Genomic DNA, 23,269 nt, shown 5'->3' with positions numbered 1-23,269 from the left:
TAGCAAGAATATTTTGTTTTCATCAATTGAGATGGGAGAAAACAAGTCTTTTAGAAAGAAATAATGTTTGCAAGTTCAGACTTCACTTAATTCTGAATCATAGCTTTGGGCCAAGCAATAATATAAACTACGGGATGGATCTTCTTAACGAACTAACGAACTAACTAACTAACTAACTAACTACCTAGTGGAAAGTTCACCACACAGGGGGGAAGTATGGATATTTCACCACAGTGAAAGTATGAACGTTTCACCATAAGTGAAAGTATGGACATTCAACCACAAGTGAAAGTATGAACATTTCACCACACAGGAAGAAGTATGGACCACACAATATATTTGGCTGTTGCCTGAAACGTTTTCTAGCCTAAAAAAAATTATTACTTTTTAAAACCTAAATAAATATGCACTTTTAAAAACACAAAAGTGTCACTCATTCTGGCATGCAACTGCGATTTTTTGCAAAACGAAGATGACATAAACAGGCACAGCAATATTTTGTACTGTATTTTTTAGTTTTCAGAGGCTGAGAAAAGCCAAAACTATAAAATGCATGCCCTGCGATTTGCTGTGTATGAGATGGCCGAAAACCCCTTTGGGGAAAGTCCCATCCGGCTCCACTAAATGGCAACCAAGTTTGTAAACTCCATACTTTAGCAATGGATTGAGTTGTGCAAACATAAAGAAAAATGAATACTATAACTAAGCCTTTAAAGTTTCAATTTGGATGATCCACCACACAAGGGAAGTATGGGTAGATCACCACAAGGAAAGTATAGGGAGATCACCACAAGGGAAGTATGGGTAGATCACCACAAGGGAAGTATGGGTAGATCACCACAAGGGAAGTATGGGTAGATCACCACAAGGGAAGTATGGGTAGATCACCACAAGGGAAGTATAGGAAGATCACCACAAGGGAAGTATGGGTAGATCACCACAAGGGAAGTATGGGTAGATCACCACAAGGGAAGTATGGGTAGATCACCACAAGGGAAGTATGGGTACATCACCACAAGGGAAGTATGGGTAGATCACCACAAGGGAAGTATGGGTAGATCACCACAAGGGAAGTATGGGTAGATCACCACAAGGGAAGTATGGGTAGATCACCACAAGGGAAGTATGGGTAGATCACCACAAGGGAAGTATGGGTAGATCACCACAAGGGAAGTATGGGTAGATCACCACAAGGGAAGTATGGGTAGATCACCAGAAGGGAAGTATAGGTAGATCACCACAAGTGAAAGTTTACACTTCACCACAAGCAAAGTAAGGAGATTTCACCACAGGTGAAAATATGGGTAGATCACCACACAGGAAGAGGTATGGACCACACAATATATTTGGCATATTTCTGAAACGTTTTCTAACCTAAACAATAATAATTTATTTTTAAAACCTAAATAAAAATTAATATGCACTTTTAAAAACACAAAAATTTCGCTATTTCTGGCGTGCAACTCTGCATTTTTTTGCAAAACAAAGAAGACAAAAACAGGCACAGCAAGATTTTGTACTGTAGTTTTAAATTTTCAGAGGCTGAGAAGCGCCAAAACCATAAAACGCATGCCCACAATTTGCTGTGTATGAGATGGCCGAAAACCCCTTTGGGGAAAGTCCCATCCGGCTCCACTAAATGGCAACCAAGTTTTTAAACTCCATACTTTAGCAATGGATTGAGTTGTGCACTAATAAAGAAAAAAATGATTACATTAACTAAGCCTTTAAAGTTTCAATTTGGATGATCCACCACACAAGGGAAGTATGGGTAGATCACCACAAGGGAAGTATGGGTAGATCACCACAAGGGAAGTATGGGTAGATCACCACAAGGGAAGTATGGGTAGATCACCACAAGGGAAGTATGGGTAGATCACCACAAGGGAAGTATGGGTAGATCACCACAAGGGAAGTATGGGTAAATCACCACAAGGGAAGTATGGGTACATCACCACAAGGGAAGTATGGGTAGATCACCACAAGGGAAGTATGGGTAGATCACCACAAGGGAAGTATGGGTAGATCACCACAAGGGAAGTATGGGTAGATCACCACAAGGGAAGTATGGGTACATCACCACAAGTGAAGTATGGGTAGATCACCACAAGGGAAGTATGGGTAGATCACCACAAGGGAAGTATGGGTAGATCACCACAAGGGAAGTATGGGTACATCACCACAAGGGAAGTATGGGTAGATCACCACAAGGGAAGTATGGGTAGATCACCACAAGGGAAGTATGGGTAGATCACCACAAGGGAAGTATGGGTAGATCACCACAAGGGAAGTATGGGTAGATCACCACAAGGGAAGTATAGGGAGATCACCACAAGGGAAGTATGGGTAGATCACCACAAGGGAAGTATGGGTAGATCACCACAAGGGAAGTATGGGTACATCACCACAAGGGAAGTATGGGTAGATCACCACAAGGAAAGTATAGGGAGATCACCACAAGGGAAGTATGGGTAGATCACCACAAGGGAAGTATGGGTAGATCACCACAAGGGAAGTATGGGTAGATCACCACAAGGGAAGTATGGGTAGATCACCACAAGGGAAGTATGGGTAGATCACCACAAGGGAAGTATGGGTAGATCACCACAAGGGAAGTATAGGTAGATCACCACAAGTGAAAGTTTACACTTCACCACAAGCAAAGTTAGGAGATTTCACCACAGGTGAAAATATGGGTAGATCACCACACAGGAAGAGGTATGGACCACACAATATATTTGGCATATTTCTGAAACGTTTTCTAACCTAAACAATAATAATTTATTTTTAAAACCTAAATAAAAATTAATATGCACTTTTAAAAACACAAAAATTTCGCTATTTCTGGCGTGCAACTCTGCATTTTTTTGCAAAACAAAGAAGACAAAAACAGGCACAGCAAGATTTTGTACTGTAGTTTTAAATTTTCAGAGGCTGAGAAGCGCCAAAACCATAAAACGCATGCCCACAATTTGCTGTGTATGAGATGGCCGAAAACCCCTTTGGGGAAAGTCCCATCCGGCTCCACTAAATGGCAACCAAGTTTTTAAACTCCATACTTTAGCAATGGATTGAGTTGTGCACTAATAAAGAAAAAAATGATTACATTAACTAAGCCTTTAAAGTTTCAATTTGGATGATCCACCACACAAGGGAAGTATGGGTAGATCACCACAAGGGAAGTATGGGTAGATCACCACAAGGGAAGTATGGGTAGATCACCACAAGGGAAGTATGGGTAGATCACCACAAGGGAAGTATGGGTAGATCACCACAAGGGAAGTATGGGTAGATCACCACAAGGGAAGTATGGGTAGATCACCACAAGGGAAGTATGGGTAGATCACCACAAGGGAAGTATGGGTAGATCACCACAAGGGAAGTATGGGTAGATCACCACAAGGGAAGTATGGGTAGATCACCACAAGGGAAGTATGGGTAGATCACCACAAGGGAAGTATGGGTACATCACCACAAGGGAAGTATGGGTAGATCACCACAAGGGAAGTATGGGTACATCACCACAAGGGAAGTATGGGTAGATCACCACAAGGGAAGTATGGGTAGATCACCACAAGGGAAGTATGGGTACATCACCACAAGGGAAGTATGGGTAGATCACCACAAGGGAGGTATGTAAAATGTACAACAGTTAAATTCTGACCTAACACATAGAGATCCATCCCATCAAAATTTACAAAGTTACAGAAAAGTACAGTATGATAAAAAAGGTTTCCTGTTGGTGTAGAAGTCACTCTAAAGGAAGGTCCGTCGACACCCTCCGTCTGGATTGGGCTGTCACTCTAAAGTAGGTCCGACACTCTCTGTCTGGTTTGTATGTAGTCATCTGTAGCAAATTGAACAAAGAAATTGACAAAATATTTAGCTATATGCTGCAAAGACTGTTAAAATAATGCTAGTCAACTGTCAGGTATTGCAGGGAGGCCAGCCATGGCCTTGGTCTACCTTCAATTAATTCCTACAAATTCCCACAGATTTTTACAACTGAATTTGGCCTTGCGTACTCAAAGATAAAAAATGCTAAGCTTGGTATGTAAGTTACACTTTGAAGCTTACACTATCATTCTTTACTTCCCAATCTGATGGGGGTCGATAAATGTGCCAAAGAGCCCAGATTGTTTTAAAAGATGGGTATCAATCTTATGCTAAGCAAACTGTGACAACATAAAAAACTCTTGCGATGTTGACAACTCAAACATGCATCTAAATATTGCTTTGTGAATTTGATGCCTTGTCACTCAATATAAGATCAAGAGAACATTAACATTCAGCCCTCAAGGTCTGCTGGACTTTTCAAACTGTTGCAAAAATCTGACCAAAATGCTGGACTTGCTTGCCCCTTGTGTTTTTTTTCCAGTTTTTGAAAAAATCTTACGAAAATGCTCCGGTTTGACCCAAAACAGACCAAAATGCTGAACTTTTACCCCTTGTGTTTTTTTCAGTTTTTTTTACCTGAAACAAACCAAAATGCTGGAATACCCCTTGCAATTTCGTATCAGTTTTTGACCAAAACCTTACAAAAATACTGGACTTACCCCTTGTGAATTTTTCAATTTTTAACCAAAATCTGACCCAAATGGTGGAACTACCCACTGTAATTTTTTCCCAGTTTTTGATCAAAATCTTACCAAAATTATTTTAGCTTTTGACCATAATCTTTTCATTTCTTGACAAAAATATTACGAAAATACTGAACTTACCCCTTGTGATTTTTTCAGTTAAGTACCAAAATCTTACAAAAATGCTGGACTTACACCTTGTAATGTTTTCCCCAGTTTTTGACCAAAATCTTACCAAAATGGTGGATTCACCCCTTATGATTTTTTTCCAATTTTAACTCATAACTTTGGACTCGACTTGTGATTGTTTTTTTCGATTTTTGACAAAATTATGACCGAAATGCTGGACTTACCCCTTGTTATTTGTTTACATTTGTAACCAAAATCTGACCAAAATGCTGGACTTACCCCTTGTGATCTTTTCAGTTTTTAAAATAGTTTTACCAAAATGCTGGACTTCCCCATATGATTTTTCAGTTGTTGACAAAATCTTTTTCATTTCTTGACAAAAGTCTTTTCATTTCTTGACCAAAATCTTACGAAAAAGCTGGACTTACCCCCAGGCCTGCTTTCCCCTCATGATTTTTAACTTACAACTTACCAAAAATGCTGGACTTACCCCCTTGTGATTTTTTCAGTTTTTGTTACCAAAATCTGACAAAAATGCTAGACTTACCCCTAGTGATTTTTTTCGAATTTTGTGCCAAAATCTCACATAATAACTTATAGTATTTTTCACATACCTTGGTTTTCTTTCTTGCTGTCGTTTGATAAAGATGACTTGATCTGATGGTGCTGTGACACCCAAGAAGTGTCAGATCCTATCCTTCCCAGACTGAGTTTTAAACAGACAGTGTGTGCTGACTGTACATGCTGATCGATGGGTACTGCTCCTTTAGACAACTTGACCTATTATTGAAAAACAACAAATGATAGAAAATGTTTAAATCCTTGCATTTAGTGTTTCGCATTGTGTTAGTTATGAGTTAATGTAGCAAATCTGGAGAGTCAAAACTGTTATTCATAAATACCTCAGACAGTTTCCCTGTTGGTAGAAAGCGCGTCACGTGGGGGTGTTTAAACCTTTGATATATACCAGTGTTTATAACAGGTTGTGAGCGGATACTCCGTGCTAGTCTTGGTGCAAGACGTTTCTTGTTACGGCGATGCGGGCGTGTCGGTTAGTTGACCGCACTGTGTGATAGGAAAACGAGAACGTGTTGCACCAAGACTATACGCACATGCGCAAGAACGGAGCCGGAAACTGTCAGAAATAGGCGTTTCAGTCAAAACAATGCAACACACGGACGTCAGACATGAACATGTACATACAGAGCTCAAGCACGTTGGAAAGGGATAAGTTTTTCAGAGTTTCTTACTTTATTACGCCCTTTAACCAAAAAGGCATTTATGGATGGGAATAAAAGAATAGTGACTCGTTCTTTCACGACTGTTTAAAACCCTGCCGGTTCTAAACGACCGTGAAAGAACGAGTCGCTACCCTTTTATTCCCTTATTATTATAATGGAGACTGCAAATCCCAGGCAGATAGATAGCTCAGTTGGTAGAGCACAGGCATTCATCTGGAGGTAGAAGGTTCAAATCCTGCACTCAACACTTTTCTTTATTGAACCCTAAAATTATGTTCTAAAGCAGTCAACTCAAAGGTCTTTCAATCAAACGTACTTTGAACAAAATACCATGCCGCTGACTCTTTTTTTTAGGACCCAATGAAAGTTCCAGCAATTATTAGTTGAAATTATATTTTCCAAGTTCCTTCAGCACGCTTGTTTGCATATTTTTTTTACTATAAGAGGTCGTAATTAAAATGACGAGGTTATAACCACACTATGAAAATTGATAAACACTACAAACACATACCTCGGTTATTTTCCTCGCCGTCAACTGATGAGGATGCTTTCATCTGATGGTGACATCCAAGAATGATGAATCTCCCCAGGCTGAGTTTTACACATACATCGAGAGCAGGCTGATCAAGGGGTACTGCTGCTGTAGACCATGACTGAACCTATTATTAAATAAACAAAATGATACAAAAGATTAAGATGGTTGCATGGCCACATTGGTGATATTTGACGCGCTTTATAAACTGATTTTGTACACAACGACAGATGATGTCAGAGTCCCACTTCTAAACAAAACACTGACCCTTCATGATTGACAACCCCTCTAGGGCGTGTGGTATGGTCCAACTTAGGATATCATGGCATACGAGCTGACCAGTAAGCCTGGGCGACTAGTGCAAGAGTTAAAACTATTGATTGCTTAGTCGAGTCGCGACTACCATTTTTCAACTACTGTGCTCGGTTTAATCAGGCTGCCACAACTACTACAAAAATAGTCGCGACTACTACAAAATGTTAACGATTTTTGTAAGTAAACTATGTTCTTTATCCCCGATGCAAATTTAACATCTATTAAATTATTTTGTCGTGAATAGTTGGTTCACCAAACAGATAGTCGCGACTATTTTTGTAGTAGTGTTGGTGGCACGATTAAATGAGTTGTTGAAACAAGGTAGTTGCGGCTCGACTAACCATTCAAAAGTCGCGACTTCCCAGGCCTAATGTCTTTCAACATACCTTGCTCGATCATGGGTTCCTTGTTGTTCCTAATGTTCTGCTCGGAAGTGTTGACAACAGAGGGGGTAGACTCGGTTTCAAGAGCGTAGGTTGCGCATAGAGAGTGAACATCTTGGGATCTTGATGTCATTATGATGGGTTCATCTGCTGTGAAGGAAAAAGGGTAAAAGACATTAAGCACATGTCTAGAGTCGCGCCCATCAAAATACACTAGGATCGACAGGTTGACCCAAATCAATTTTGGTTTCAGACAGGCGAACTTAACATAAACTATACATTGGCTTGTATAGGCTCATGACAAGATCAACGCCTGAAATCAAGGCACTCATGAGTCGTTCCGATTGACTGCAAGTCAATTTAAGACTTCCATTGCGTCCAGTCACTCCTTACTGTTTCAGAAGTTAAACTTTTCATGTACTTAGTTACAGAAACAGGTGTAATACTCTGTATATTTTAAAGGCAGATGGCAATCTCTTACACCATACCTTACTTGTGTCATGGGTTCCTCGTTGATCCTGATGTTCTGCTCAGAAACAGACGGTGACTCAGTTGCAGGAGCGTAGGTAGCACATGGTGAGTGAACATCATGAGAACTTGATGCCATTATGTCTTATGATGGGTTCATCTGCTATGAAGGGAAAAAGTGGATTAACTATCTGCAGACTTGCGTTGTCTTTGTGCAACATTAAAACAAAAACAAATCATCAAAACACCTCATGTACGCCAAACTGATGTAGTTAGTCTGGATAAACATACGTACATATGATTTAATTTGAAGTTTCATTGGACAAAATAATTGACCCGTAGGAATGGATAGCCATAGCAATGCAATACTTACCATCGAATGTAAAAGAAATTAATTTACAAAGGTTGAACTTATGTAACCTGTTTTTGAGGACCCTACGAAAAGTTTATTTTAATTATGAATTTAAAAAACAATTTTTAAAATCAAAATACGAGACATTGATTGTTTTTTGTTAGGACATCGATCGCGAGTGAACATGTTATGGAAAATACAGAAATTTGTCCACACACAGACAGACTAAATCAGCTAAATCTTAATAAAAACGTAAGGCCCTATACACGCCCAACTGTGAACTGAAGGAATGTCGTCACTTCGTACCCAAGTCACTTCGTACCCAAGTCACTTCGTAACCAAGTCACTTCGTAACCAAGTCACTTCGTACCCAAGTCATGTCATACGTAAATGAGTTGGGTACGGTTGTTGAGACGAAGGAAACAATTTGAACAGACCTTCGGAAGTTGGGGATCCGTTTTTGTTATCAGCACTGGTTATCAATACCAGTAAATTAAACATTCACTTTTTAGGAAAGTTTTTAAAACGGCAAACTTAGTAATTTACGGAGAAAAGCCTGTGTAAAATATGCCTTCAATAGACCTTATGCATTGACGTCATCCAGCCGCCATCTTTGAGGTCAAACGGTGACGAAACAATTGAAACCCACATAGATTGGCCAATGAACAACCTCCTTTTGACCTCAATGCGGGGGCGCCGTACTGAAATGACGTCATGTGCATAAGGTCTATGCATGCCATTCTCCGTCGGACAAGGCAAAAACGGAGCCCATGACTCCATGAGAAAATTGCGCCAAAGTGAACGACATTAACTCAGCAATAATTATTGGAGACCTTTTTTTACAAAGGTTAGTAAGGAACATTATTCCGATCTTCCTGCAAGTCGTTTTCAATTACTGTGAATAATCAGTATTGATGAAGAAAATAATGAAGGCCGGCTACTTCTGCTGTCAGAGTCAGACAATTGGGGTACGAAGTGACTTGTTACGAAGTGACCGACATCGAACTGAAGTGTCACCTTTCAAATGTAAAAAACACCGATTGTAAAGTGGTAAGTTTCTTTTTTAATTAAACAAGATATTTGTTTGTATAACAACCGAAGGGAATGCCACTTTAATTGAAAAATAAAAACACTCGCAGGGGGGGGGGGGGGGGGTGTTGAAAGTACGAGATGGTTGGGTACGAGTTTGTAAAGACGGCGAGTTGACTCGTGGAATTCACTCGCGCGACCCAAACAGAAAAATACACTATTTCATCATTTGTTATCACATAAATTCACTACAAACTCACCTACAAATGTTCTCAAAATCTTTCGGATTACGACCACATACCCAGGAGGATTAAACGAAGTAGTTACAGGAAAGTTTTCCTTCGTCTTCATGCTTGGAAAACTTCTCACGTGCGTGGACGAAAACCGCGACCATTTTAATTTTCATAAACTAAAAATAATACGCCTAGCACAATGTAGTTCCTCTATTATTTTGTTGTAAAAAAACAAAACGTGAAACAAATTCTATTAAAAAAGGAAGAATTACGGCTTGTAATTTGCATTTACTTGTTTAAAACTAAATTAGACAGTAAAAATCTTTGTTAAAGGTTGTTTTCTTTTTAGAAGGCGGATGGATATTTTTCTACCTTCCCAAGTTCTTCGTACAATATTATTCAATTTTAACGCAGCATAAACCAGTCGCAACACCAGTAGCTCAGCTGGTTAATCCTCATGTGAGATTATCCAATAGTTCGCGGTTCGAATCCTCCTCAATTATTTTTCCCCCTTTTTTTCCCCTTCCTTCATTAATATTGTATTGTCATTCGGTATTATTAAAATACAAGGAAAAGATAAATAATAAAATATATGAGTTATATTCCTTTCAACTTATTCTGTGGTTTACTACTTGTACTTTTTTTCTATTTAATTGTTTTCTTCAATAAAGCTTTTTAATTGTTCTTTGTCTCCATTTCTACAAAATATGCTGCCCATTTCCCGTTCTTTTTGTTGACATTATTTGCATCAATTAATTTGATCAACTTTTCACCATTGGGTTGTTTCACTAGTTCCAAAAACCAATAATGCAGGCCTCGAAATAACCCACAGCACCCAAAACAATTGCTGTGGTGCCGCCCTCTGCAGGGTACCAATACAAACTTAGTACATTTTCGTTAAAGAAGTGCCCCTTACTTGAGGAAATTGCTGTGTCCCTTCAAGAGAGAAGTTCAAGGTCTGACAATAAATCGTACCATGACATTTCTACACCAACAAAAACACTACGCAGATGTTCAATTTCACATAACGTCATCAAAACATGACTATTTATTGATAAAAACTATGGGAAACACACTTCAATTATAATACCTAATATGGTTTTTGTTATGAATGCAAAATGAGCACAGTTTGAATGGTTTGTCAGATGCTAAACCATTTTTGTATAGTCAACAAACAAAGAATTGTAGTGCAATTAATTTATGATTCGAGGTTGGAACAAAGAAAAATTGACATACCTAGGACTCAAACAACGACCTCCGGATTAATGTGCTGGTGCTCTACCAACAGAGCTATCTCCCTATGTTGTCGATTATCTTTGTTCTGGGGTGCAATTACATTTTAACATATAAAAGTTTTGAACAAAGATGATAATTTTGAGAACATGGGAGCCCCTTTGTGTGTTTGGAAACAAAGATATTTTGATCCCTTTGCCTTCAAAGGGCCTTGTCATCATGATCAAAACACTAAGCAGGGCCCAATTTCATAAAGCCTGTCAGCACAAAGACTCGCTAAGCACAGAATAGTATAGCTTTTTATCAAAAACAAGTTACCAGCCCAAATTACATTAAGTTTGCAATGTTGTGGCTGGTTCCCGACTCATGAACCCGAGTCTGAAGAGACAACAAAAAATTGGTGACTAGAATGTATAGTGAATCATAATTACAACAGAAAGCAGTGTTTCTTCAACTTTTTTTTTAGAAGTCAAACACAATTTTGCTGAGGGTGAATCTGAACTGTGACTTCATGTCAATAGGAGACTTTCTGGGGACGATAGGTGGCAGCAGACTTCCGGGTAAAGCCATTGTTCTCAGAAATACGCACATGTTTAGGATTACGTAAACAGTGGAAATTTACCCGGTAAGTCTGCTGCCACTTAGCGTTGGAAAGTCTCCCATTGTCAATAATTGAATATTATAGCTTTGCATTTGTCTTCATTTTGAGAGAAACTGGTTTTGTGTCATGAAAATCAACACAAAGAAATCATTCATTCATTCCTAATAAATATTTAAATCTCTGTCTCCCCATCCCGACGTCAGAACACAGCATATGCAAGAGTCAATCGGATGGTGAAAAACCGGGCTAGTCAAATCCTACTTCTTCTCAACTGCATCAAAATCAATTTCTGAAAAGAGGAAAGAATTAGACAGAACACATTAAAATTTTACAAATCATAATCTTAATTTGTCAGTGAAGAAAAAGAGAGCATAATATTCAGGGCAGCAAATTCACACTTGATAGCTGGCCTGAGGCCAGTGATTTTCGCCCTGGGCTACTAAACTCATGACTGAAAAGTGCCAGACGTCTTGTGTTTTTGTTAAAATGTTGACAATAAGTCTGATAAATGTCTCTTTAAAGGCAGTGGACACTGTTGATATTACTCACAAAATGTATTAGCATAAAACCTTACTTCAGTGATTTTCGCCCTGGGCTAGTAAGATAAATATCTCTTTAAAGGCAGTGGACACTAAATTGGTAATTACTCAAAATAATTATTAGCATAAAACCTTACTTGGTTACGAGTAATGGGCAGAGGTTGATAGTGTAAACATTGTGAGAAACGGCTCCCTCTGAGGTAACGTAGTTTTTGAGAAAGAAGTAATTTTCCACGAATTTGATTTCAAGACCTCAGATTTAGAATATAAGGTCTTGAAGTCAAGCATCGGAAAGCACACACTTTTGTGTGACAAGGGTGTTTTTTCTTTCATTATTATCTCGCAACTTCGATGACCAATTGAGCTCAAATTTTCACAGGTTTGTTATTTTATGCATATGTTGAGATACACCAAGTGAGAAGACTGGTCTTTGACAACTACCAAAGTTGTCCAGTGTCTTTAAATAAGTATTGAAGAGATTTTGCACATACATGTAGGCCTATTACAAATGAGATTGTTATACCTCTGTGCAAATTGTGAAGTTTGATTGGTCGAGAACCAATCATGTGACGCGCAACAAAAACGCATGTTACATGGCTCGCGACGCGCCGGGTAACATGAAAAGTGATGTACACCGGGTGTACATCACCTCCACCGTAATAATGTTTGAAGATGACAACAGAACTTTGAGAAGAGGATTAACAATTATACAAAGGTATAACAAAACAATTGTTGCACGTTGTGACTGGGGTCCATGGGTTTTGTACACCCTCGGGGGTAAATGGCACCCTCGGCTTCGCCTCGGGTTCCATTTTCCCCCTCGGGTGTACAAAACGCCATGGACCCCGTCACAGCGTGCAACAATTGTATATTGTGAATAACATGTCTCAGTGCTTGCTCAAATTAAAAGTATTAAAGTGTTTAAACTGTGTACGTATGTCTTTTTCTTTTTTCCCATTGTAAAGGGCCCGTCACACTGCACCGATAACAAAAACGATCACGTTGCAAAGAGAACGCGTTTTATTGGTTGAATTGCTCCGCGCAGAATATGGGCATGCTTATTCCACCAATCGAGGGCATGCATTGTTAACCGTGATCGTTATCGTTTTGTTATCTCTGCAGTGTGACTGGCCCTGAATTATAGCTACAAATTCTTCGGTTGTGTGGATTTCCAGCTTATTAATTTGAGCAATTATGCGTTGTATTTTTTTTTATATTCAAACAGGGACCAACGGTTTTACATCCCATATATAAGACATAGAAGTCATGCTTTGTGTCTTGCTTATGGACACAAGTGTGCCGACCAGGACCCGAACTCACACCCCTGCTGATCAGAAACACCACATGCCTATAAAAGGGAGTTTTTGTTTTCAACAACGGATGGTTTTGCGACAGTAATGATGACCTTTGGCATCATCTGCACATGCATCGGCTTTGAGGACGGTCGTCCCTCAATTTCTATGACAGTACTTGGGATGTATCTGTGTTGTGCTGAAAACGACCACGTTTGGCTGAAAAACTACTAACCGTCGCGGAACCATCCGTCGTCGAACCAAATTCTCTCTAAAGTGGTTTCTGGGACTCTTACCTTTAAAATCAAATGTAGGGAACTGGGCAAGATCTCCGCCCCCGTAGAGTTTATTCAATCTTGAAGATTCAGCAGCAATCTCCTTCTCGATGACGGGATCTGCATCAACGAGCTTACCACCTTGGGCCCTAAAAAGGACAAGAAGTACGACATGAATATTGGATATTGCAGTCTCAGTCTAAGTAGGATTTGAAACTTTGCATGGTGGCAATACGATATGGAAAGGTTTGCGATAACACCATCCATGCGTGACTAATGAGTTGGGGTGGTTCTGAAAACTCAATGTTTCGATCAGTATGCTCTGATTGTCTTCTGGAGAAAGCTGATCGTCTTCTAGAGACAGCTTTCCCCAGAAGACGATCAGAGCATACTGATCGAACAACGAGTTGAAACCAACGGTTCTTTTCAGAGCCACACCAGCTCATTAAAGAGATAGTCATTACATGGTGTTACCGCAAACCTTTCCATAGTCTCATTCTATTTAGGTAAATACCGAAGTGTTCCTCCTGTTCACCTCATGATTAGGGAAAACTCCCAGGTTGAGCACGGCTCCTAATACTGTACAGTTCACCCAATTTCACTTATTTTGGTTGTGAAGGCAAGGACTCCCAGATAAGCTATTTAGTCACAAGCCAACAACCCGAGGGAAGACGAGAGTTAGTTATAGATGTGGGAAAAATAACTCTTGAGAATTATTCCAGGGAAACCCACGCAGTCAAGTTGGGACTGAAAGCACAATCCACATAGTGCCCCGGCGTGATTTGAACGCATTATATGTAATTGCATTATAAAATTGTGTACAGTTCTCAAATGAGATATGAGAGGTTTTACATCAACTATTTTTTGTTATGTTATCAAAAATCTACATACAGTAAATTTAATTTCACTGCGACAGAATCTTACTTGCTCTTCTTTGCATAATCCTTGATCTTGTCCAAGTACAGCTTTTGTACTGGTGTCATCGACTGTGTGGATGCCATGGCAACAGATGATGCTGCAATGTTCCTCCTTAGTACCAAGCCTAAGGTGTTTTGGGCCTGGGGGCCGAGCCTCAAAATTTGCTGCAACATGGTTTAATCTGCTGGAGGCAATAAAATATAAGACGTTCATGTTAGACACAGAAACAAGAAGTTTGAGACGTTTCCGCAGAATACCCTGCTCCTGCAAGCACATATTCTCTGCTTAGTCGTACGGTCAGAGCGATTGTAATTTGATCTGCCTTTAATTTAAAGTCACCTGGAGATAGATTTGTTTTATTTCAAACAGTAGAGTATATGTTTCTGAACAATAAAATAATTTTTTGAGTAATTGTTTTTAACGATTTTATATGTTAAAAAAAAATAAACTTGAGGTTGTGTGGGGGTGACTCCGCCTACCCCTTTTGTGACGTCAATCGAGGAAGACTTTGCCTCGATCGAACATCGAACACACGTACGTGCAAGTACATTCAAGTCCTAGTCGTGAGTTTTTTGTTTCGAAAAAGTTTTTTTTCTTGCAATTTTCCGGCAATGTCGACCAGGTGTATGCAGCAAAACAACTACACTGTATAGATGGGGTCAGTTTGCAAAGTTGTCCGGCCCGACGTCTTTTCTTTGTAGCAAACACTTCGATCCGTCGTGCTTTGAGAATCCGGAATACACTACACATTTTGACATGAAGAGAAAAGTTCTTTTCTAAAACATGACGCCATCCCAACAGTTTTCCAGCTAGTGGGAAATCAAAGAAGGTACCCGTGAAAGACGCGGCGAACCTAAAGGAGCATTTGCCTATAAACGTGAAAAAAATCAGGTATTGTTTCAACTTTGAGGGCATGTTTTTAGGTTGCGCCAAGCGTCACTATCTTGTGTTGGCACAGCATGCAATTCATCGCGCCTCGATTGACGTCACGAACAGCGCCCTCTCGGGTCCGGCTTATTTTCAAATTTGTAAAAAACATGGAAACTAATTATTTAAAACCTTAGTTAATTGTTTATTCCTATTCCACTCATCAAACACATATTTAAGTGACAAAAGCTCTATTTTGACAATATACCACTTCTTGGTGACTTTAAGATATTAATAAGTTAATTGAATCAAAAGTTTTTCTCCAGATCGTGTCCGGGCCAGCAGACAGACAAAAGATCGTTTATTTAAATTTAAAAAAATAACAATTTACACACACTAACTAGGCTTTTGACTTTTAACATGTGTTTAGTCAGATGTCGGACACATTTTACCTTTGCCATGTTTGCCAATTCGTACCCTGGACACTTCGTACCTTCGGAAAACTCCGTACCATAACCAAATTGGTCATTTCGTACCGTGGGCGGGGTATGAAGTAACCATCAGCTGAGTCACTTTGTATCCTCAGCCGCGCCACTTCGCTCCTTCATTCAAGGATTTGGGTACCTTTTCAAAATGTCCATAGATTTACATTAAACTTACAGGGTTTGAAGATAATGATAGTGGAAAGCTTACCTTCAAATTTTACTTACTGAGGTGCTGTAGTTTTTGAGAAATGAGTAAAACAATGTCATGAAAATACGTTTTTAAATGATTAAAATAATTTTCGTCTCATGAGACGAAAATTATTTTCATGACATTGTTTTACGCATTTCCCAAAAACTACAGCACCTCAGCACGTAATATTTTCAGGGAAGCTTTCTACTATCATTATCTTCAAACTGTGTAAGTTTAGTGCAAATCTGTGGACATTGTGTTTTTTGTCCTACAAAAGTTAAATAGACCCTTTAAGATGTGTATTCCTCAATAGTTTGATGATTGTTGAGATAAAAATTAATAATACATAATGAATTATAATTTTTGTTTGAACATGTGAATGCCACATTTAATGTGAAATTCATATTTTGTATAAATTAATTACCGCCAAGGACAACATCTTCCGCCAATATTTTTTACAAATATTTTAAAGTCACACAATTTCAATCGTCAAAATGGCTCTTGGTCCTAACAAAATAGTAACAGTTGGTTTGATTCGCTTTTATTTTATTTCATAAATCATCCGATCACAAATCACAAAATTATCATAAACGATGCAGAAATCCCGAATTAGTACGAAGTGTCTTGTAAGAAGGTACAAAGTGTCCAACTCCAAGGTACGAAGTGTCCAAAGTCACATCGTACCTTGAAAAGGTACAAAGTCGATGTGGTCCAGCAATGCAAAGGGAGTCATTTCTCACAGTCACAATGAAAACCAAGTTACGATGACTTAACGTAACCCTCCGACCGACCGACGGCGAGAATAGCGGGAGGAGGGTAATAACTGTCTGTTAACGTAAACTGTGCAAGGTCAAGGAACCAACGCAACGACCGTTGCCCCACTTGTGTGGCCAAGGATAGCTGGGATTCAGCTAGCCCCAATTATGTGGCCAAGGATAGCTGAATCCTAAGGATTCAGCTATCCTTGGACCTTGGGTTGTATGGGCTTGGCCACACAACACAAGTTGGGTTACAACGACCGCAACCGAGCGAGTCGACTTGGTTTGGGAAATTGGAAGAAATTAGCTATGATGATAATAATATAGTTAGCTTGGACTAAACCTAGACCAACTGTAGAGTCGAGAACTGTGTTGAACTTTGAATAAGCTGAACCTGTGAGAGCAGGTCGAGTTGACCTCTCAGTTGACCGAAAGCAAAAGGATAAAAATCAATCCTAAAATTAAAATACTGAACCACACCATGTTTGCGAAGAAGTCTGTTCAAGTTTCAACTTCGACTCATTGGGATTAATTCAAACATTAAATTATCATCTCTTTTGTACAAAAACAGTCAATACAAAATGTCGATCATGTTATCTCTCAAATAAATCAACATTTAGCAAACAAACGAAGAAATAAAACTTACTTTTTTAGAGAGAAAATCGTGCCTACTGCTAAAGCGTTTACCGGTCGAACTCGTACACAGAGCTTTGGAGCTCAAACACATTAAGTTGTACACGGGCTTTCAGTGAATTTAATAAACTGAGACCAAGGTTGAAAAAAAAATGTATTGGTTTTTATCAAAGATATGGAGTGCGCCCTCTACTGGTGCTCTAAGAGGCCTCTGAGTGAAATGACCGACCCCCCCTGATGACAACTCCTCCGTGTCTCTGATTTCTACTGGTAAAGTGTGATTTATTTCTCGCACAATTATGTGAATAAATGAAAGTTTGTATCGCTTTATTTTAAACTGAGGATGTTGATCATGATCTTTTTCCCCACACTACCTTTCCAACAAATTTTTGCTATCAATCATCAGATCTTAAAATTGAATGAATCAGATTACAAATATTATACAATTTCTTATATTTAATAACAAAACAATACAAGTTTTGTTTGTGTTTTGGTTTTGCTGGAATTGAAAAACTCAAAGTGCTTTGCCGAAACGACCAGCAAGTCAACATTTATCAGCTTATCCGAGTACTTTTTTTAAACAGTTACAGGCATTCAAACTCCTTTAAAAATCGTACAAAACTTCTGGGTTTTTTTTTTATTGCTTTTTTTTTACTTACCTTTTTGGTAAATTGTTGCAAGTAGCATATATTGTTGTTGGTTGTGGCTGCATGCTTTTATTTTGGCAATTTTTGTAACAAACCATTCTATTAAGAAAGTACAAGGAAGCCTATAGATCTATAATTTCATTTTTGAGGCTAGAATACTGCTGGAACCATGGAGAATTCTACCTCCATGCTGGAACTAAGACTAAGATGATAAAGAAGTTCATTTGGTTTAGCGGATTGAACTATATGAACCTATAGGAAGAAGTAGGGCTAGCAAGGCTTAGTGATGTTCGAACCTGTCTTCTTGTATTTCTGGTGTGCTGTACAGACCCTGTAATTATGTAAACCTTCCAAGTTCTAACCTCTCTGGGAGGGTCTGGGTCTAAGGAAATTGAAACAGGAGTGGATTTCACATACTTCTAGAACTATTTCGGTTTCGTCCGGCTATCGTCTCCCGTGATTTCACAAAGGTAGTCCTAACTTAGGACTACTTCTAGAAACTATAAGGCTCAGCCATATAGTTTCTAGAAGTAACTTAGGACTAGTCCTAGGCAATGCTAAGAGATAGGACTGGTCCTAAGTTAGAACCAGTAACTCATCCTAACTTGGGACTGGTCCTATCTCTTAGCATTGCCTAGGACTACCTTTGTGAAATCCACCCCAGGACATTAAGCAATTTTTCAAGAATTTTCACTTCTTCGTCAAATTTCATCTTGACTTTAGGTTTTTGTAAGTTAAAGCTTGGAATCCTGTGAAGGAGTAGGGAATACTGATGTCGCAACCATAATCCTCTTTGCTCAACTCTTGCAAATTATTCTCGCAGCAAAAAGCAGAGTTGAGATGCCAAAATTCGCTCCGCATTCGCAGGAACTATGAATCTGGCTTTAGAAGATGAGCACTGACTGCGAAAGTTTAACTTAAAAATGTTCTTTTGTTTCACAGTTGAACTAAAGACTTGCACTCACCATCAAAATGCCGCTCATCAAGATTGCAACAAATGTCAAAGGTGATTCTATAGACCAGGAGGCCTTTCTGAAACAAGCCGGTGTTGCGTTTCAGGAAACAATCGACAAACCAATGTCTGTAAGTTTTATCAGTGTTGTGTTGTACAGGCATGTATGCTACATTTTTTTAAAGGGCAAGGGCACCGAGCCATTTTCTCCGTGAAAGCCCACCGTATTATTAGGAAATTGTAAATTTTTACTATAGCATTTGAAGGGCACCAAGGCAATTATCAGGGGGCATGGATGCAACCGCCTTCGTTGCCTCTGTGAAGTATCAGGCCTACTTGAACTTCTCTCTAGAAAGGGCACAGCAGTTTTCTTTTGAAAGGGGCACTGCTATGGGGAAATTTTGTATTTGAATCCTGCAAAGGGCACCACAGCAACTGCTGTGGGTGCCCTTGGTCATTAGGAGGCCTGATATTTGATCTATAATTTCCAAATCCACCAAACTGAATCAAATTTTCAGTTGAATCCATCCCCCCCTGCAGGTGTAGTCTTGGTTTCAGGTCCAGGAACATGGTGTTTGTGAGCACACACACACAACCAACGTTTAGATCTATGTACATGTACATGTTGTAATGAATAAACATAGGACAAGTTTTATGTTTCCCCCACCGCCATCTGGATCCAGAAAAACAAAAATGCAAAGCGCCCTCTGTGGTTATTCACTACAAGCGTGTGCAGTTTGCCGTGGTGATATATGTAGATCTGAATGTTGGTTGTGTGTGTGTGCGCACAAACACCATGGTTTGGGAACAAAGACCACTATAAAGCCCGGTTCATACTTCCTGCGAATGTGAATGCGATACGAATGTTGACGTCACAAATTCGCAACGTAAAGTTAGCAGCAGTTGAACTCCGGGCAACTCACTTGCGAATATCGCTGCGAAAAGGAGGGTTGCGACGTCAACTTCACGTCGCATGAAGTATGAACCGGGCTTAAGTGTGAGTTCAGGGCACTGATTGATCAATTCACACAACATACACCTCAAAATAACCCATGTAACCAACAGCAAATCGCATCTGCGTCTCGCAGCCATTAGCCCGATACAAAAATGCACGATGTTGCCTTAAAGGCCGAGTCACACTGCAGCGATAACGAGAACGATAACAATCACGATGCAAAGAGAACGCATTGATTGGTTGAATTGCTCCACGCGGTATCAAACACGCTCATTCAACCAATGGAATGCGTTCGCTTTGCGTCGTTATCGTTATCGTTCTCGTTATCGCTGCAGTGGGACCGAGCCTTAACTTTGCCATTCAAATTGTTAGTGCGCTATGTGCAATTTCAGACTTCATGGGAAGGGTCTAATGTCCTTGTACATATACATTATATAGTTGCTTTGTAATTCTTATTTCTAGAAAGTTCTAGTTCAGCTTCAGCTAGACCAACTGATGTCCTTTGGGGGAACCACAGAACCCTGCGCGATGATCGACGTCCTCAGCGCCGGTAAAATCAGCAAAGAAGAAAATATGAAATACACTAAAGCACTCACTGAACTGATGGCGAAAATTAACGTTCCACAAAACAGGTTTGTTAATTTAGTATCTATATGGGTAATTTATAGCCATTCTTTACCCTTATCCTGAAAGGAAAGCCCGGTTCATACTTCCTGCGAATGTTAAACGAATGTCGATGTCACGAATTCGCAAAGAAAAATTCGCAGCAGTTGAACTCCGCTCAACTCACTTGCGAATATCGCTGCGAAAGAAGAGTTGTGACGTCAAATTCATGTCAAATTCGCTTCGCATTCGCATGAAGTATGAACCAGGCTTAACGATCATGATGTTTATAGTGGAGAATTAAAAAGGTCGTGGGTACGAATTTCACCGGAGTAATATGCCTGTGATTTGTTTTCACAGAACTTAGGAAAGTGCTAAGGTTACAGTGCTTACATACATCGGTGTATATTGGTTAAAAAAAAATGATTATTCTTTATCCCTGATGCAAATTTACCATCTATTAATGTAAATCGTTTGCAGTACCCGCTGCTAAAATGTAGGATTTAAACTGCTTCTAAGCTACCCGGAAATCTCGCTACCAGTATGACACTGCTCTACAATTGAAAAAGTTGTGGGTTCAAATCCCACCCGAGAAACATCCCTGTGAATTTTGTTCACATGACTTGGGGAAAGTACTGAGTTTATACAGTGCTTACACACATCGGTGTATGTGGGTAAAACAAAATATGAATAACATTCCTTTAATCTTTCTCAGCTCCCTGGAGAGTATAGGCCTATACAGCCCCGGGCTGCCAGAGCACTCCAAAGGCTTTTTCATACACAATATCAACCTCTACCCTCGCAGACACCCTGGGTGAAGGGAAGCAATTGTAGCAAAGTATTTCGCACAAGGACAAGTATCACGACGGGGAACCCCTACCCACATTCCAATGACTTAACCAGCAGAACTTGAATTTGATGCTCTAAACCACTCGACCATGACAACCTAATATACCCACTTTATAAATTGCTTTGTCTTTTTTTGTTTTTTTCTTTTTCTAGGATGTATGTTATCTTTGTGGACTTGCCGAGAGACAACATTGGAGTCAAAAATACTGTTCTATCTGAGCTGTAAAAGACACCAACTAGTCTATTTCGCACTCAATATCAGATACCCCGGAACGCATCACCAATACTGAACTTTATCAACAAAGCAATGTCACACCAGCATCAATAACACTACGCAGCAACGATTACAACTGATCGGACACGCAACTAAGAACAAGTTTTCAAGTGGGCACATTTAGTCAACCACATACTGACTCACTCACCGGAACGACTCACTTTGGAAGCCCAGTCAACCTTCCGCCCTTTTTGCTATAATGTCACTGGTTCCCCTCTGTGCTTTACACATGTTAAAATGGAACATGCTGTTGGGACCAATGAAGGAAACCATGGGCTCGAGGCTGGTTCCGAATGGTCGACCGCAGTAGTCAACCAATGGTCGACCAGCCTGGGTTGGAGTGCAAATGGTCAACCTTTAGTTAACAATTGTGCACACTCGAACTTGCTCTCTAGGCATGCCACTCCTCTCTCAACACTCGTGTCGTCGACTTCACCACCAAACTCTTCCTAACTTAGGATAAATCTCAGCACCTGCGACCAATTAAGTTCTGTAACCATAGACGTCAGGACGTATTGAGTTACTCGTCCCAACTCAAGATAGAATTAATCCAACGTTTCGTGAAGTCGGCTGCAGGTCTAGGAGACCTAACCTACATAACCGTATCGCAGAGGTACATGTACATTTTGTAGGAGCACTCATGCACACCTACCAGCAGCAACTCTCTGATGACCTGGGGATGGTTGGTGTAGGAATAAACGACTCCACCAAGCCATGCTCAACGTGCCGGACAATGGAAACGAACAGTTAACAAAACAAACCGTACCAAAGAGGCAGAGCACTCATGCACACCTATCTACAGCAACTCTCTGATGACCTGGGGATGGTTGGTATAGGAATCAAACGACTCCACCAAGCCATGCTCAACGTGCCGGACAATGGAAACGAACAGTTAACAAAACAAACCGTACCAAAGAGGCAGAGCACTCATGCACACCTACCAGCAGCACCTCTCTGATGACCTGGGGATGGTTGGTGTAGGAATAAACGACTCCACCAAGCCATGCTCAACGTGCCGGACAATGGAAACGAACAGTTAACAAAACAAACCGTACCAAAGAGGCAGAGCACTCATGCACACCTATCTACAGCAACTCTCTGATGACCTGGGGATGGTTGGTATAGGAATCAAACGACTCCACCAAGCCATGCTCAACGTGCCGGACAATGGAAACGAACAGTTAACAAAACAAACCGTACCAAAGAGGCAGAGCACTCATGCACACCTACCAGCAGCACCTCTCTGATGACCTGGGGATGGTTGGTGTAGGAATAAACGACTCCACCAAGCCATGCTCAACGTGCCGGACAATGGAAACGAACAGTTAACAAAACAAACCGTACCAAAGAGGCAGAGCACTCATGCACACCTATCTACAGCAACTCTCTGATGACCTGGGGATGGTTGGTATAGGAATCAAACGACTCCACCAAGCCATGCTCAACGTGCCGGACAATGGAAACGAACAGTTAACAAAACAAACCGTACCAAAGAGGCAGAGCACTCATGCACACCTATCTACAGCAACTCTCTGATGACCTGGGGATGGTTGGTATAGGAATCAAACGACTCCACCAAGCCATGCTCAACGTGCCGGACAATGGAAACGAACAGTTAACAAAACAAACTATACCAAAGAGGCAGAGCACTCATGCACACCTATCTACAGCAACTCTCTGATGACCTGGGGATGGTTGGTATAGGAATCAAACGACTCCACCAAGCCATGCTCAACGTGCCGGACAATGGAAACGAACAGTTAACAAAACAAACTATACCAAAGAGGCAGAGCACTCATGCACACCTATCTACAGCAACTCTCTGATGACCTGGGGATGGTTGGTAGAGGAATCAAACGACTCCACCAAGCCATGCTCAACGTGCCGGACAATGGAAACGAACAGTTAACAAAACAAACCGTACCAAAGAGGCAGA

At 40.2% G+C, this 23,269-nt stretch overlaps 2 protein-coding genes and 1 long non-coding RNA gene across 5 annotated transcripts; 1 reads left to right on the top strand and 2 right to left on the bottom strand.

The window, feature by feature from the left end:
* Positions 1 to 6,469: 6,469 nt before the first annotated feature.
* Positions 6,470 to 7,805, bottom strand: LOC117301270. 2 transcript variants are annotated; one of them, XR_004520275.1, is made up of 3 exons: positions 7,669 to 7,805; positions 7,184 to 7,330; positions 6,470 to 6,609 (listed from the first exon to the last, which is right to left on the bottom strand). It is a non-coding gene; the product is annotated as an uncharacterized LOC117301270 (long non-coding RNA). The 2 variants fall into 2 exon arrangements; XR_004520276.1 differs by having other exon boundaries at positions 7,184 to 7,327.
* Positions 7,806 to 10,275: 2,470 nt separating this feature from the next.
* On the bottom strand, positions 10,276 to 17,150 carry LOC117301276 (ATP synthase-coupling factor 6, mitochondrial-like). 2 transcript variants are annotated; one of them, XM_033785161.1, is made up of 4 exons: positions 17,068 to 17,150; positions 14,127 to 14,304; positions 13,224 to 13,351; positions 10,276 to 11,385 (listed from the first exon to the last, which is right to left on the bottom strand). In XM_033785161.1, the coding sequence occupies exons 2-4, from the start codon at positions 14,291 to 14,293 to the stop codon at positions 11,354 to 11,356; spliced, it is 327 nt and encodes a 108-aa protein (XP_033641052.1). In that variant the 5' UTR covers positions 14,294 to 14,304; positions 17,068 to 17,150; the 3' UTR covers positions 10,276 to 11,353. The 2 variants fall into 2 exon arrangements, with proteins under 2 accessions (XP_033641052.1, XP_033641053.1); XM_033785162.1 differs by having other exon boundaries at positions 14,127 to 14,301; positions 17,068 to 17,146.
* A 135-nt stretch (positions 17,151 to 17,285) lies between these two features.
* Positions 17,286 to 21,610, top strand: LOC117301599 (macrophage migration inhibitory factor-like). The gene is made up of 4 exons (XM_033785625.1): positions 17,286 to 17,323; positions 18,643 to 18,783; positions 20,070 to 20,239; positions 21,213 to 21,610. Exons 2-4 carry the CDS (start codon positions 18,673 to 18,675, stop codon positions 21,283 to 21,285), a joined length of 354 nt encoding a protein of 117 aa, XP_033641516.1. The 5' UTR covers positions 17,286 to 17,323; positions 18,643 to 18,672; the 3' UTR covers positions 21,286 to 21,610.
* The last annotated feature ends 1,659 nt before the right edge of the window (positions 21,611 to 23,269 follow it).

The sequence above is a fragment of the Asterias rubens genome, chromosome 17, assembly GCF_902459465.1.
Source record: "Asterias rubens chromosome 17, eAstRub1.3, whole genome shotgun sequence".
Taxonomy (NCBI): Eukaryota; Metazoa; Echinodermata; class Asteroidea; order Forcipulatida; family Asteriidae; genus Asterias; species Asterias rubens.
Note: the sequence above shows the minus strand (reverse complement) of the source record. Positions and strands in the feature narration are given on the sequence as shown.